This window comes from Columba livia, chromosome 1 (assembly GCF_036013475.1).
Source record: "Columba livia isolate bColLiv1 breed racing homer chromosome 1, bColLiv1.pat.W.v2, whole genome shotgun sequence".
In the NCBI taxonomy this organism is placed as follows: Eukaryota; Metazoa; Chordata; class Aves; order Columbiformes; family Columbidae; genus Columba; species Columba livia.
In genome coordinates, this window is record NC_088602.1 from 66,753,174 (window position 1) to 66,768,341 (window position 15,168).

Here is a 15,168-nt window from a genome sequence, read left to right on the forward strand (position 1 = left end):
TTTAGTCAGGGAAAGAGATCTTACTTTTGAACAGCACACTCTGTGCTCCTGCTGATTGACCAAAAGGAGGTTGCTTAAGATGACTGCAAAAGACTTCAAATTGGAAATGCCAGCAGGTGGAAAATAGGCCCTTACTCATTAAGCAGGAAACACTAGATAGTAAATGTGTAAACTACAAACTCTAGTCATAGGTAGTGTCTCTGTCTTGGATTTAATTTCTTTAATCTTTAAACTGTGTCGTGTGGTAGCAGCAACTACAATGGTGGCAAAGTCTTTAATTGTGGTTAGATTTAGGGTAATTTCATTTATTTCAGGTGTTTTTGTTAAATCTTCTTGGTAAGTATGGTTTGCGTGGCAAAGTTTTACAAATGTGAAGGGTAGAATATCATTCCATGAAAACAGCCATTATAGAACTTTACCTTTATTCCGGTACACAAAAACACCTCTGTAATGGCCCTGTACAAAGCTTTCTTGCCTGACTTGATTTCATGCTGCAGTAAAGAAAACATGTTTCTGACACTAAAACAGATTTCTGAGTAAAAGCATCATAAAAATTGGATTTAATGACACCTGATTAATTATTGGAGGAGGATTTATTATTTGGAGCTATGTGTTAAGTCTGTATATAAAATTCAAAGAGTGGTGTGGGAATCATCTCTAATTTGATGCACACTTTGACTTGGAGCCTCAGAAACAGGAGAGACACAGACATTTCTAGGACAGAATTTCTCTGATTCTGAAAAAGAGCCTACGGACACTTGTTCAAGTGTAGACATGGCTGTGTACATGTCACCTAAAAATCCCATTCAAAGCACTTATTTGTTATTCTGTGTTAATCAAACTATAATGAAATTTGTTGGAAGATCTAGCAATTTTAATATTGTTTTCTCTTTCTTTAAAGGTATTTTGCCCTTGGTCTCCTGTATCACTACAATGCTCAGGATGCTGCAGCACTTCAGGTTAGAATAAAGGTTTTAATGTAGTCTGTATACCATTCCAAAAATACCAGTGTACCTCTGAGATAAAATCTGCAGTGCTAGTTTACCTGCTTGAAAATTAGTGATGTGTATATATAAGAGAAGCTCATGCTAAGACTTCCTTGAATAAATCAGTATGCTACATGTGGAAAAACATGAAGAGCTTACTGAAGATTATGGCTGTTTAGATGCTTGTATGCTATTTTTTTGGCAGAACTGGGCATACCAGAACATGTGTTTGTGCTCTAAAAGATGGTCAGAAGCACTAAAATAATTAGATCACTTAAAAAGGTGTTTGAGGGACTTCAAGAACATATCCTGTGCTGATTAGCCTATACACGCAGCGAAGCAGTATTTTAATCTCATTACAGACACTGACAGCAACTGGGTGTTTATTTCCTTATCTGATAATGGACAGTGAACACAGTCCGCAAGATGTGTGGGTTTCAGCTGCATTAGTAACCTCTTTGAACATCCCCCTTCTCATGTCACTAGGACCAGCAGTGGTCTGTAGACTATATAATTTTGTTATTCCTGTCTGCAAAACTTCCTCTAGAAAAAATTAATATGTTCTTGATGAATAGATAACATATTTGTCTCAGACCATATCCAGTAACTTAAGTAGTTTGTCTTACTGTGTGACTTTTTGAGTTTGTGAATCACAGTAACACTGTTGAATGCATTCAAATCAGTTATGTAAGTAGTAATTTCATAGGACAGAATCATAGAATTGCTTTCGTTGGAAGAGACCCTCAGGATCATCTTGTCCAGCCATAACCTGACGCTGACACTAAATGGTGTCCCTAAGAAACTCGTCTAAACACCTTTTAAACACCTCCAGGGATGGAGACTCCACCACTTCATGGGCAACCTGTTCCAATGCCTGACAACCCTTTCCATGAAGAATTTTTTCCTTATATCCAATCTAAACCTCCCCTAGTGCAACTTGAGACCATCTCCTCTCATCCTGTCACTTGCTACTTGGGATAAGAGACCAACACCCTCCATGCTACAACCTCTTTTCGGGTGGTTGCAGGGAGCAATAAGGTCTCCCCTCAGCTTCCTTTTCTCCAGGCTAAACGCCCCAGCTCCCTCAGCCGCTCCTCATCAGACTTGTGCTCCAGACCCCTCACCAGCTTCGTTGCCTTTCTCTGAACTCGCTCCAGCACCTCAGTGTCTGTCTTGTAGTGCGGGGCCCAAAACTGAGCACAGGATTCAAGGTGGGGCCTCACCAGCACTGAGTACAGTGGTATGACCACTGCCCTAGTCCTGCTGGCCACACTATTCCTGTTACAAGCCAGGAGCTGTTGGCCTTCTTGGCCACCTGGGCACACTGCTGGCTCATGTTCAGCCAGTTGTCAGTCAGCACCCCCAGCAGAAAACCAGCAAGGACAACAAAACCATTATGTACCTGTTTGTTTCAAGGAACAAGGTTTATTGCTAAACTGGTCTGTTAGATATAGCACCTTTTAATTCCAGTTATAATTTAGATAAAAATAATGTCACATGGTAATTAAAGTTTTTCAGTTAAAATTAAATGAGCAAAAAATCAGATTTTATTCTGAATTGTTTATGTTGTTTGCTTTTAATTTTGCACACACGGAACACATGAAAATTATACTATGCATTGGAGAAAATGACTTTCATCAAAAGCTTTCTTTGTGATTACTGTACCTGTTCCTGAAGTATTCAGCCAGTCACTCTCAGAATGTAAGAACCCATGTCTGAATTAGTTGAATATGGCAAGTGTAAGAAAAGCCTGCAATGGAGAGGAGGCATGAATTTAGTGACCCCTAAGGCCCTTCCAGTTGTTTTTGCTAGGAGCCATTTGTAATTCCACAGGTACCAATGGCTAATACTAAGTGTTGTAGTAGTTCAACGTAAATTTTGAGTTGGAGGAGTTAGTACATGTTTTAAGCACTTTAATCTTTGTGTGCTTTTGTTGCAGTTATGGGTGAAAATAGTTGATGGAGACATTCAAGATTCTACACGATCAGATCTCTATGAATATATAGTAGACTTCCTTACGTTCTGCTCAGACCAAGACCTAGTGTGGAAATACTCTGAATGGGTTTTACAAAAAAATGAAGAGGTTTGTGATTTGGTATACTTTTCCCAGAACATCATAAATATGAAATGCTTCCTGTAATGGTGTTCAGGTGTTCATTAACATTGTTCCATCTTGATAGCTAACTGTACCATTTTTACAGAATGTTTTTGTTCCAGTTAAATAGTGATCATTGGAAGAAAACTTCCATTTTTCTAAACTCTTCTAAGACCCTCTGTTAGCAAGTGCTGGTGATAATTGTTTCTTTTTCTTCTGAAAACAAAGTTTAGGTCATTCTGTGCAATGAAAGATACAGCATGTTATCTAAGCTTTTGTTTTGGTTATTTTAGAAGTGTCTTAAATATGATGATATACACAGTGATGAGGCTGTAAACATTCTGGCCTCTAACTTACACTTTCTCACTTCAAAGAGCTGAAGTCTCTTGTTCGGCCACTATTCAGATCTGTTCAATACTTCTTGTATTACTATTTGTGGAGGATGTGCCCAACGTGAGGCTTATAGGCTGGATAACATGTAGACTACAAATTGAGGTAATGGAGACAGGAGCGAAGTGAGATCATGGTAAGCACAGAGTAGTGTAATCTTGGTGGTGTTGAGCAGGGTTTTCTGTTGTTTATCTTGCTGAATAACGTACTAATTAATCTGATAGTACTATTAGATAAATATTCAAAATTAAAAGGTAATAAAATTATTGTCACTGCATTCCTAAATGCAATTAACTCTTTGTAGGTTGGCGTACAGATTTTCACTAAAAGACCTTTGGAAGAACAGGAGAGAAACAACATTAATCCAGATGATATAATCAGTTGCCTTAACAAATACCCTAAGGCACGTGTTAAATATCTAGAACATCTAGTATTGGAAAGAAAAATAGAGGTGAGTGCTACAAATATTAAAAATAGCATAGGATTCAGAATGCAGACTGTGATGTACAACTGAAAAAGTCAAAGTCTAGGAGAAATAAGCATAATTTGAAGGCTTTCAGATGTACTCTGAGTAGGGAAGGCATGACTTTAAGATTAAAGTAGAAGATGAGCAGATATCTGCATTATTTATAAGTTTTCAACTCCTGTTTTTTTTCAACATCTGCTTATTGTGTACTTTTCTGTTTCACTGATAAGGCTCAAACCTCTCTCTGATAAGATAACAGAAACACAGTTGAGCAACTGCTAATTCTACTGGAGTGTGGCAGCAATACATTAAAACTGCTAATTTAGTGTTTTTCAAGTAGATATGTTTTATTCTGTCCTTCTGGAGAGATTTGAGCAATTAGTGATAGAAATAAACCATGCACCTCTCACTGTAGATTCCAAATCACTGTAGATGCTGAATGCCCAGATGGGTTCACAAGTCATAGATGACTGTATTCTACCCTTGACCTATCAAGCAGAATACAGAAGCAGCCAAACATTATGGTACTTGGTTACGAAACATTTCGAGCACAGGAGACATTACTTTAACCTGCAAATAAAGCAAAAAAATTAACACTGAAAGAACTCTGGAGATCTGATGACCAGTTCACCAATTTACATTCTTCAAATACACATATTAGATCCATGATTTCCCTCTGTCACTACTGCAAGTATGTCAGGGTGTGTGACAACATGACAGATTAATGTTCTAGTTTCTGATGTCATGAATATTTTCAAACAAGCTTATTGAGGTAAACGTTGTGCCTTGTAGAATATTTGTAACAAAAATAATTTATAATTTCATCTACTCTACCTGCTCATAAAGGCTGGGTTATAAGTTATTTGCTTCTTGGAAAGTACTAGGTTATTGTAAATGCTTTAGTGAGAATGTTTCAAGCAGTCAAATCATCAACTTGTTTTGATGAATGTTGGGTAGTGGATAACACAAAAAGCACTGTGCCTTCAGAATACCTGTCTGCCTCTGGTGGTTTTCTCAAATTCTATTGCAGAAATAGAAAAGGTCAAAGAACATACCTGAATATGAAGAAGAATGAATTAGATAAAAATTACTCATTTTACAAGGGAAACAAAAGGAGAAGACACAGTGGAGATCATACTTGTGCTCCAAAGGAGGGAGATGAGCTTTACTGTGTTGTCTTTCATTAAATGAACTTTTGAAATGAAGTAATTTTTGCACAAGAAAACTGTTTATAGATCTTGTTGACTTAAGGTGAAATGAGGTTTAGAAATAAGATGTTCCATATCTGCATTTCAGAAATAGCCATATTAATGAAAGCAAATCCCATATTATATCTTGTGGAGCTTGTCTGAATAAGTTGTCTATCTTCATGAACAAAAGACTTTATGACTAATTGGAATTAAATAGATGTCCTAAAACACATGTCCATGTAATTATGTAAATATTCATCACTGTTATGGGTGGGAAGAAGGGGTTTTCTTTGTAAACTGAGCTAACATTGTTCTTTTCATCTGTAGAAAGAAAAGTACCATACTCATCTAGCTGTCTTATACTTGGAGGCAATATTTCAGCTAAAATCTATGAGCACAGATAATTGTACAGAAACAACTGAGCTGCTGTTTAAACTACGCAGTTTTCTTCAGAAATCTGATCTTTATAGAATTCACTTCATTTTGGGTAAGATGCATGTTGTTTATTGTAGATACTCTATGTCAGTTCCATAAGGAAGCTAAAAAATAATCCTCTTAAGGTTAGAAAACTAAAAGATCTGAGGTTTCTTTTGCTTGATAGGCTTGCCCATCTCTGTTTCTCACAGACACAAGTTAATTTAGAAAGCATATCTATTAGTATTGTCTTTGATCTTCTATAGCTCATGAGATACAATGGTATGTTTGCCACTGCACCAAAGACAGAATACCGTAACTAGCTAGAAAAAATATCTTCATACAATTATCTTCTTAATTTATAGTCAGTTTCTTTTTAATGATGAGCATGTAACTTGTGACAACCTTTTTGCAAACTGAAGAGTTACAGGTTTATTTGTTAAGCAGTCTGTTTCTCAGGGAACTGAAACAAAGCTTTGAGGAATCTGAGTACCAAGGACTTGTTTGTCCATAACCCGTTCTCAGCCCAAAAGCTGGGGTTCATGCTAACCAAAAATATGAGCATCTCTGAGTGAAAACTGCATCTTGCTGTTGGTATAAGGCAAGCAACAGATAAGCTAAATTTTTTTCATGGCTCTTTTCTTAATGTACCGTGCAGTGAATGAAAAGGAAATGACTTGCCATTGTACTGAAAGGTGTGATATGTTTTTTTGAAATTCAGTGAAAAAATCCAGTGGATGTAGAAATAAAAATAGCGGAGTAGCAACTAAAATAATTTACTAGTGTTCAATGTCCGCTTACATTTCCAGTCAACAAAACATTGTGTGATAGATAATGTACAAATATAACACAGTCATTGAAACTCTTGCTCTTTGTCATCTTTTAATTTTTAACCAAATTTTTAAGAGCAGGAGTTACAAGATGGATTATTCTTTTTAAATGCATGTACTTCAAAACACAGGATTTCTTACATGACAATTCTTAAGTGAGGTGAGATCAATGCATGCTAGTGTGTTCTTCCTCAATTACCAAAATATTCTGGGGAGAAAAACAGAGGCCTATGCCAAACCTTTATCACCTTTACAAGAAGTAGAGTATTTTCTATTTTATCTTGAAATGCCACATGAACTTGCCATTCCCCCTGCCTGTTGCTGACGCTTTAACTTTAAACTGACAGACAGGATTAAGGGTTTGTAGTGTCCTTTTCTTAAAGGGAGGTACTATCAATCTTTGTCTTTAATGGACTTTAAACTATTCTGTAATCTTCTATAATATTGAGAGAAGCAGAGGTTAAGAATATTACAGCTTCATCTTACAGTTGATCATACCTCATAGCAGTGTGTGCAGAAATGTGCAAGGCTGACATGCTAGAATGTAAAAGATGTCAGTGACACCTTTTATCACCTGATATTTAGTAATTTCTTTTTCTTGTGTTTTGGGTTCTCTCTTGTTAGAGCTGTGTTTCCATGCATCTAGGCATTGTCATACTTATAAACATCTGTCCTCTTTATAACAGCCATCACACCTGCAATATTAGCAGGGGTTGAGTTCTTTGGGCTAATTTGCATTGATTCTGGAAGAGGGAGTAGTTGTCTTCTCCACTGAGCAAATTTTGCCTTGTTTCTCATTTAACAGACAAAATCCAGGGCACAGACCTTCACATGGAAAGTGCAATTTTATACGGAAAACTAGAAGAACATGAGAAGGCTTTGCATATCCTTGTCCACAAGTTAAAGGACTTCCACGCTGCTGAAGAATACTGTAGGTGGAACTCCGAGAACAGAGATGTGCAGTACAGACGGAGGCTTTTCCATCTGCTGCTGTCAGTGTACCTAGACCCAGGCACGTCACACTGTGCACTGGTCACGCCTGCTGTGGATCTCTTGAATAACCACGCTGCCCAATTCGATGCGGCTCTAGTTTTGCAGCTGGTGCCTGACAGCTGGTCAGTGCAGCTCCTCTCTCCGTTCCTGGCTGGAGCAGTGAGGCAAAGCGTTCATACAAAAAGAATGACTCAGGCTGCACTTGGGTTAGCACAAGCTGAAAACTTAATCTACAAATACGAGAAGGTAGTTGTTGTTTGCTTTGTTTTTTGGCTTTTGTGGTTTTGTTTTGGTTTTTTAGTAGATGCACTTTGAAGCTTTACACTTAAGTCTTTTGATACATGATAATCAGAAGAAGTTTGTGCAATTAGGACAAAGTGTCTTCCTGTCCTTGGCCATTTTACTTGTTGCATTTATTAGTTTTTTCTGTGACTGCTAGATTTAAACTTAATTTTATGCTTTCTTTGTAGAACAAAAGGGAAGGTGGGGGGCCTTGAAATAGTAATAACTTTGAACTCTGGGCTGAATGAAAGTGAATCTGGGATTTACAGATTAATGAAGTTTTTGCAGGAACTTTAACAAATGTGAGTTAGGGTTTTTTCACTAGGATTGAGACCTGTCAGAATTTGCATAAAAGTTTATACAGCACTTTAGTATTAATTGAAGCTTGTTAGAAGCTTTAGTTAGGGGTAAATTCACTTGTGAAGTTTTCTTCTATTCCTAGCTAGAGCTGTGTTGCTTAAAGCTTCCAGCAGATTCTTAATGTTTAGTACTAATGAGAGTATATCCAGTAGAATCTGTCTGGAATAAAAAAGCATCAGTGCTCAGTTTCCTGTGGAGTTGTCCTGTGACCTTGTTTAGGAAGCTGCATCAGGTTTTCAGTTGCATTAAATGTGTGAGTGCTTTCTTTTTATTAAAGAAAGAGAAAGAAGAAAAGAAAAAAGCAGTACTTAAGAGGAAACATAAAATAGGATGAGTATGAATTTGGAAATTGAATTCAAGTTTAATATTTGAGGCTGTTTTTTCCTACTACGTTTTTGTTGGCTAGGTTTATCCATTTGGTACAGTTGAAATTATATGCCTCATAATTTTTCTTCCTTTCTTGCTTGATTCATGGTTGGATTTTTTTTTCCCCCCTCTCTTTAGGTTAAACAAAAAGGAAATCCAATTCTTCTCTCAGACAAAAAGGTTTGTCAAGTGTGCCAAAATCCTTTCTGTGAGCCTGTATTTGTAAGGTACCCAAATGGAGGTGTGGTCCACACACACTGTGCTGCAAACAAACAACTGAATTCAGACGTGACTCATCACTCTTCCAGCTCCAGCAATCAGACTTGAAATGTGTTCTGGTCCCACAGATTCCCGTGACTTGTACCCCATTGAAAGTAGGCTGGAGAAAAGAACAAAGTGCAGCTACTTTAGGTATAAATCAAGATGAACAGCTGGTCTTCGGGTTAATGGGAAGACTTCCAGTAAATATGAAATATCACCACTCATCTTTTTGATTTCTAATGAATGTAGATAGAAAAGAAAATTCACTACCAGAAATGGAGAGGTGCACATATAGGCTCTTCTGTATATACTAATAAACATTAAAAGAAAATGAGCCTTTTCTTCAGCTTAAGGATGAATGTTATGGAGACAAGGCAAACAGTTATTTTAAGAAATGTCACTTTGCACTGAATGTGGTGTTGATAAATTTGTAGAGGTGGAGATGGCATCTATTGGAGTTCTTGGAACATTATGTGACAAGACTGGCTTCACGCAACTTACTATCAAGACAAAAATGTGTGTTGGTTGTAATGGTTGCTGCAGCATGTCTTCTTTTGGGCTGGATTCTCTTCCCCAGGATCACACTATTAACTTGGTTTTGCTCTACAAATTACTGGCTTTTGATGCACTTTTTTTAACACATTTTGCCCCCTCTGCTGTGTAGAATTTACATGTAAGCACTGATCTGTTAGGTTTCTACTCCTACAGTTACTGTAATAAAGCGAGTGGAAACAGCCTCAGTCACACAGCTGTGCTTAGAAGAAAAAAAAGCTTATCTGGTCAGACTGTAGTCACTTTTATATGGGGGAAGAGACCTTAACTTTAATATTGATTTATTTATTAATATGCAAATACACTGTACATACAATTGAATAAATTGATCTTGTATCATTCTAGAGTTTCTTTGGAGAATAAAGATGTAGCTGATACATAAGTGTACAGGTTATGTACTAAATGTTTGCTGTAACTTTGGCAGATTGGAACTCCACAAGAATAGGCTTTAATACTTGTGGATGACTTTGTGCAATCAAAATCATGTAAAGAAGGTGTAATTGGGGAAAAAAGATCTACAAAGGTGCACTACAGGGGTAATGGATTTGTTGTATTTTACAAAACATTCTGTAAAATAAAGTTTTTCAAATAACAGCAAAAACCCTTTACTTAACTTCCCTCATAAGTATTTGTATTGCTACTTAATCATTTTAAAGAAGCAGATTCCCACAAGAGAGATTCAAAAATGACAACTATAAATAGAAGTGAAGTATTTCCAAATCAAAGCATTTCTTCCAATTCTGTAAAGCTCTAATAAATACCAAGCTTACTGACCAGCATGCAGTCGAGTTAGAACAACCGCTCCCTGTTTCTGTGTTCTAAATCAGAGTGGAGACTTTCAGCAAAACAGGATATCTACATGAGCTGCAGCCTCCGAAGAGGCTTGGCTTATGAAACAGCCTTGTAAGCACGGTACTGCCTCCAGGAAGGGGCAACCACACTATGTCCAGGGGAAAAAAGATATCAATTTCTTTGTCTTTGAACCAAAGACCTTTGGATCTTTCTCTTGCTAGAGTTTAAAATTTTAAAAAGTGTAGCAGTTTGGGTTTTAAGAAATAAATAAAATCCCATTAAGAAATTCTATAGCTCTTTCTACAAAGACATGCAAGTCACATTCAGTGAAAGGCACCTTTGGAAAAGACAAGTGTGGTCATTTCTGACTTAATTCTGGCATGAGCAGACTCTTCTGTATTGTATTCAGGGTTTTCAAACATTGTGCATACAACTGGCAATGATGACATAGACAAATTTGTAGTCCCCTGTCCTCAAAATACTTGCTGATAGAGAGGAAGCAGTTTTACAAAGATGTGATAAGCCTTGTGCATACAGTAGCATGCAATTCAGAAGAAATAGTTTCTTTTGCTGCAAGCATCCTTAGTGTGCTCATTGTTCATATCTCATAAGGAGGTACTAAAATGACGACCACTCTCCCTGATTAAGACTAATTCTAGCCACTAGGTAGTCATGAACTTAGTCTTGTCAACTAGTGTTGCAATGGAATAGCCATCATATCATTCCAGACCACGAGAAAGTTCTTAATTGTTATTGCATGAAAAGGTATGGTCGTAAAAGATTAAACAATTCTTTATTCATATTCAGTATTTTTTCAGATTTGTACTTTGGCTAAAATGCATCAGTAACAATAGTTGTACATACAGAACAAATACAGAAATCGGAGTAATGCAGGGGTAGCATATTTGCAATCGTAGATGATGAAGAAGGGTGATCAATATTGAAGTTGGGGAATCTAATTTTTCTAACCCCTCAGAAATGTGGAATGGAAAAATATTGACATTCGATTCATACATTGTTACCTGTTTCTTAGTTAAATCTTACACCAGAGCTCATTTGAATCAATTAATATGGAAGTCAAATGGTAACAGAAAGAAAAAGCAAAGAAAAAAACAACGTGAGGCTGAGGTAGAGCCAGAGCTCAGCAGGGAGGGGGCAGGTGGAGGATGCTCTTCCTGTACACGCACAGAGCGCTTGACCAGTTCGAGTGATACTTGACCAGAGGAGATGACAGCCAACGTCACAGCAGTGCGTGATATTCTGTACTTTATCGCCAGGAGATTTATGAAGGATCTGCGTTCGGTTTTCCCTAAGTAGGACAACCTTGGGTAGGAGAACTTCACATTGGAGGAGTTCATTCCACCTTTTATGTTGGCACTCTCAGTTTGCTCATTTTTCATTTATGTACCTGAAGCCCCAGGAAAGCATCGCCGCTGTGGTAAGTTCCGGTGTGGCTGCAGCAGCAAGGAGGGAATGAATGATTAATCTGGCTATTAATTGCCAACTGGATGCATGAAGGAGGAGAGACAGGAAAGAGGAATATTTCTTTGGCCATCCTTCTAGTTTGGAAATTAAATGGGTTCTGGGAGTTTAAGCTTGATGCAATCTTCTTCTCTACAGTTAGGGAATGTGATGTCTTAGACCTCCCCATAGAGAGAGGAGATTCTGTCAAAATATTTCTTCATAATTTAGTTCTTGCTAAATTATTTGTGTTTGTAATTAATCTCTCTCACCTTTTTATTTTTTCCCTGCTGAGTCTCCTCCAACTTTGTGTGTGTGAAAACCGAAACAATACTGCAGATTTTGTTTTGTTATGTGACAGCGTGTCTGTGATTCAGGACAGAATAAATTAGATTAGTCTCTCACACCGATGCTTTTGCAGATATTGAGTCACATTTGCTTAACATGTAGCTTCTAATGACAGAAATATTGCAGCTCTGACTTTATTTTTTAGCCATCCTCTGTTACAGTCACCGATACAAGCAAAAAACATTCATTAAACCCTTTTCTGCTCTTTTATATCTTCATGCTTCCTCACATAAAAATTACCTATGATGTGTATACATCATCATATGCTGCTTTTTCCTCCAAGTCAAAGAGAGAAGAAAAATACTAATGAGAAAAAAATGCCCAGAGTCTGGCACTCTGCTAGAAATAAGGTTAATGGCTGTACATTTATGAGAAAGAATTCAGTTAGTTTCTATGATTTAAAGGGAATAAGGTATCACATTGATAATATTACAGGAATACTGATTTCAAAGTCTGGAGAAAATAAGCAATGGGTTTTTGTTACACAGAGCTCACCACAGGTACCTGTGAAGTGACGTTTTCAGGCAGCCCACGGTGTGGTGGTGGCTCAGGTGTGCACAGGAGACCAACAACAACTTCTCTCTTTGCTCCCCCCAACTCACAGTCTCCAAAATCTTTACAACCGTTGTTGCCTGATCATTGTCGCTCTTCTGCCACTTAATTGGCATGGGCGTAAATCTTGAGAAGTCTGGGTGGACTCCTGAGCACATCTGTCTTTGTTCAATAAAATGTCACTTTATTAGGTTTTCATATAGTTCATATAATAGCATCAGGTGTGGGAAGGTGGTGGTAGGGATGGAGTATGCATGTGTTTTCCGAGACCTTTATAACATATTCGAAAACACAAGCATTATCCTGATTCTGCTGAATCTCTATAGTAATGTCTGTTCTTCGCAGAACTTCTGTTCTGAATTACATTTAAAAATATTTTGTTTTATACAATTGTATCAAGAAGAAACTTTTTATTTTATTGCTCTTCACACTTCGCTGCAGTCTCTATTCAGCATAGCTTGAAGTGTTTTATTAACATCCTGCTGTTTATGATAGACGGCAACTAATACATTTTCATTGTGAGCTCTTCTCCTATTGCCTCTATTTACTAATTAATTTTTCTCTTGCTGTACAACACTTTGGGGCTTATGCCTTGTGAACACTGATAATTAAATGTGCTGCTACTTTTAAAAGAAAAAGAAGAAGATAAATTAATGACATTCTGTAAAGTCTGATTGATTACAAAACTGAAGTTTCCCCTGCAGTCAATTTGTTCAGATGGAAATCTGTACTGTTAATGCTTTCTGACTTTAAGGTTATGTTGGTGAATATCTACAGCATTATGTGGAATGTACAAATGTATAAATACATTGATTTTTAATAAAAAATCTTTTAAGTAGGTTTCTGTCATTCATTCCTAAATTTTTCCTAATATTCAATCTAAACCTCTCCTGGTGCAACTTGAGGCCATTTCCCCTTGTCTTGTCACTTGATAAGAGACCAACCCCCTCCATGCTACAACCTCCTTTCAGGTGGTTGCAGAGAGTGATAAGATCTCCCCTCAGCCTCCTTTTCTCCAGGCTGAACAGCCCCAGTTCCCTCAGCCGCTCCTCATCAGACTTGTGCTCCAGACCCCTCACCAGCTTCGTTGCCCTTCTCTGAACTCGCTCCAGCACCTCAGTGTCTTTCTTGTAGTGAGGGGCCCAAAACTGAACACAGGATTCAAGGTGTGGCCTCACCAGCACTGAGTACAGTGGCACGATCACTGCCCTAGTCCTACCGGCCACACTATTCCTGTTACAAGCCAGGATGCTGTTGGCCTTCTTGGCCACCTGGGCACACTGCTGGCTCATGTTCAGCCAGCTGTCAATCAACACCCCCAGATCCTTTTCCCCCAGACAGCTTTCCAGCCACTCTTCCCCGAGCCTGTAGCGCTGCCTGGGGTTGTTGTGACCCAAGTGCAGGACCCGGCACTTTTCTTGTTAAACCTCCTACAACTGACCTCAGCCCAATGATCCAGCAGGTCCAGATCCCTCTGTATGGCCTTCCTACCCTCCAGCAGATCAACACTCCCACCCAATTTGGTGTCATCTACAAACTTATTGAGGGTGCACTCAATCCCCTCATCCAAATAATTGATAAAGAGATTAAACAGAACTGGCCCCAATACCGAGCCCTGGGGAACACCACTCGTGACTGGCTGCCAACTGGATTTGGCTCCATTCACCAGAACTCTTTGGGCCCAGCCATCCAGCCAGTTCTCACCCAGTGAAGAAAACAGCCATCCAGGCCAATCACTTGGCTCTTTGAGTGTGCTTTTTCATCATCAGGACATGCTGCTTGTTTCATGTTTACAGACACAGTATTTTCACCTTTTTGTTGCTGCAATTTTAGCCAAAAATTAGTTTATGTAAAGAAATAATACTGTAAAGACTGCTGAGCAGAAGCCATTCAGTGAACCTGGGCTTAGTTGCAAGTTTGGCTTTCACAGTATTGCACTGTTGTGGTTTTATTTGATGTCTCAAAGCCAAATAACAAATGTGAACGTGCTGATTCTTCAGTTTGGTTTGTGCATTAAAAACTCATGGGGTGGTCAGAAAGAAAGATGCGGAAGCAAAGTTTGCGCAGTTAGGTTAGTTCTTCCCTGATTTTCTGCTACTTCTCTGAAACCACTGCTTAGACAGTTGAGTGGCTCTCATCAGAAGCATAGTCTGTATTATTTTTCCTCATTCAGGCACTTTGGGGAGAATCCTGGGTGTCTTATGCCTGAGCTCAGCTCAAACATCCTGAAGTATCTTGGTGCTCAGGCAGTAGAGGACAAGGCTAAGCCCTCAGCCAGGCAATGCAGGTGCCAGTAACGCTGCAGGCATCTACTGGGTGCTGAAGGCAGTGGAGGGTAAGGCAACACAGAAAACATCAAAAAAAAAGCAGTTGTGGCTTTGGCATGGTGGGAGTTCAGCTAATTTTGCCTCTAGACAGTGGTCAGACAATGGTCCACGCTAATCATCCAGATGGCAACTTCTTCCAAGACAAATAATCAATAGAGCGTGCCTGAGTTTTGGCAGAAATGAGCCCCAAAAGTCCAGTTCAGTGCAACAACCATAGCTGCAGGACAACATAGGGTCAGAGGCCAAGGCTGCCAACAGAAAGCTGATAGCTGAACACACAGCAGGTTTTCAGTAGGTAATGAGGCTGATAATAATTGTGCCTAAAAATCCAATAGCAATCATGAACAACACTACCATTGCCTATAATTGCCAGTAAGCCCCTGAAGATACTGCCTTTGTCAACGTGGTACTTGCATGGGTGGGACCCAACCACCCTGATGGGTGTCAAAATCCTCAAAAAATTTAGGCTGTCTGGGTTCTCCGGAGACGGTGTTGTCCAAGCC

At 38.6% G+C, this 15,168-nt stretch overlaps 1 protein-coding gene across 2 annotated transcripts in view; it reads left to right on the plus strand.

Moving 5' to 3' along the window:
* TGFBRAP1 (transforming growth factor beta receptor associated protein 1) overlaps positions 1-13,176 on the plus strand; it is a 40,078-nt gene extending 26,902 nt beyond the window's left edge. For both annotated transcript variants that reach the window (XM_065060240.1, XM_065060230.1), the window contains exons 7-12: positions 902-959; positions 2,926-3,069; positions 3,776-3,922; positions 5,455-5,614; positions 7,177-7,610; positions 8,511-13,176. In XM_065060240.1, coding sequence (XP_064916312.1) covers positions 902-959; positions 2,926-3,069; positions 3,776-3,922; positions 5,455-5,614; positions 7,177-7,610; positions 8,511-8,699 — 1,132 coding nt within the window. In that variant the 3' untranslated portion in view covers positions 8,700-13,176. The remainder of the gene's footprint in view (positions 1-901; positions 960-2,925; positions 3,070-3,775; positions 3,923-5,454; positions 5,615-7,176; positions 7,611-8,510) is intronic.
* Positions 13,177-15,168: the final 1,992 nt, after the last annotated feature.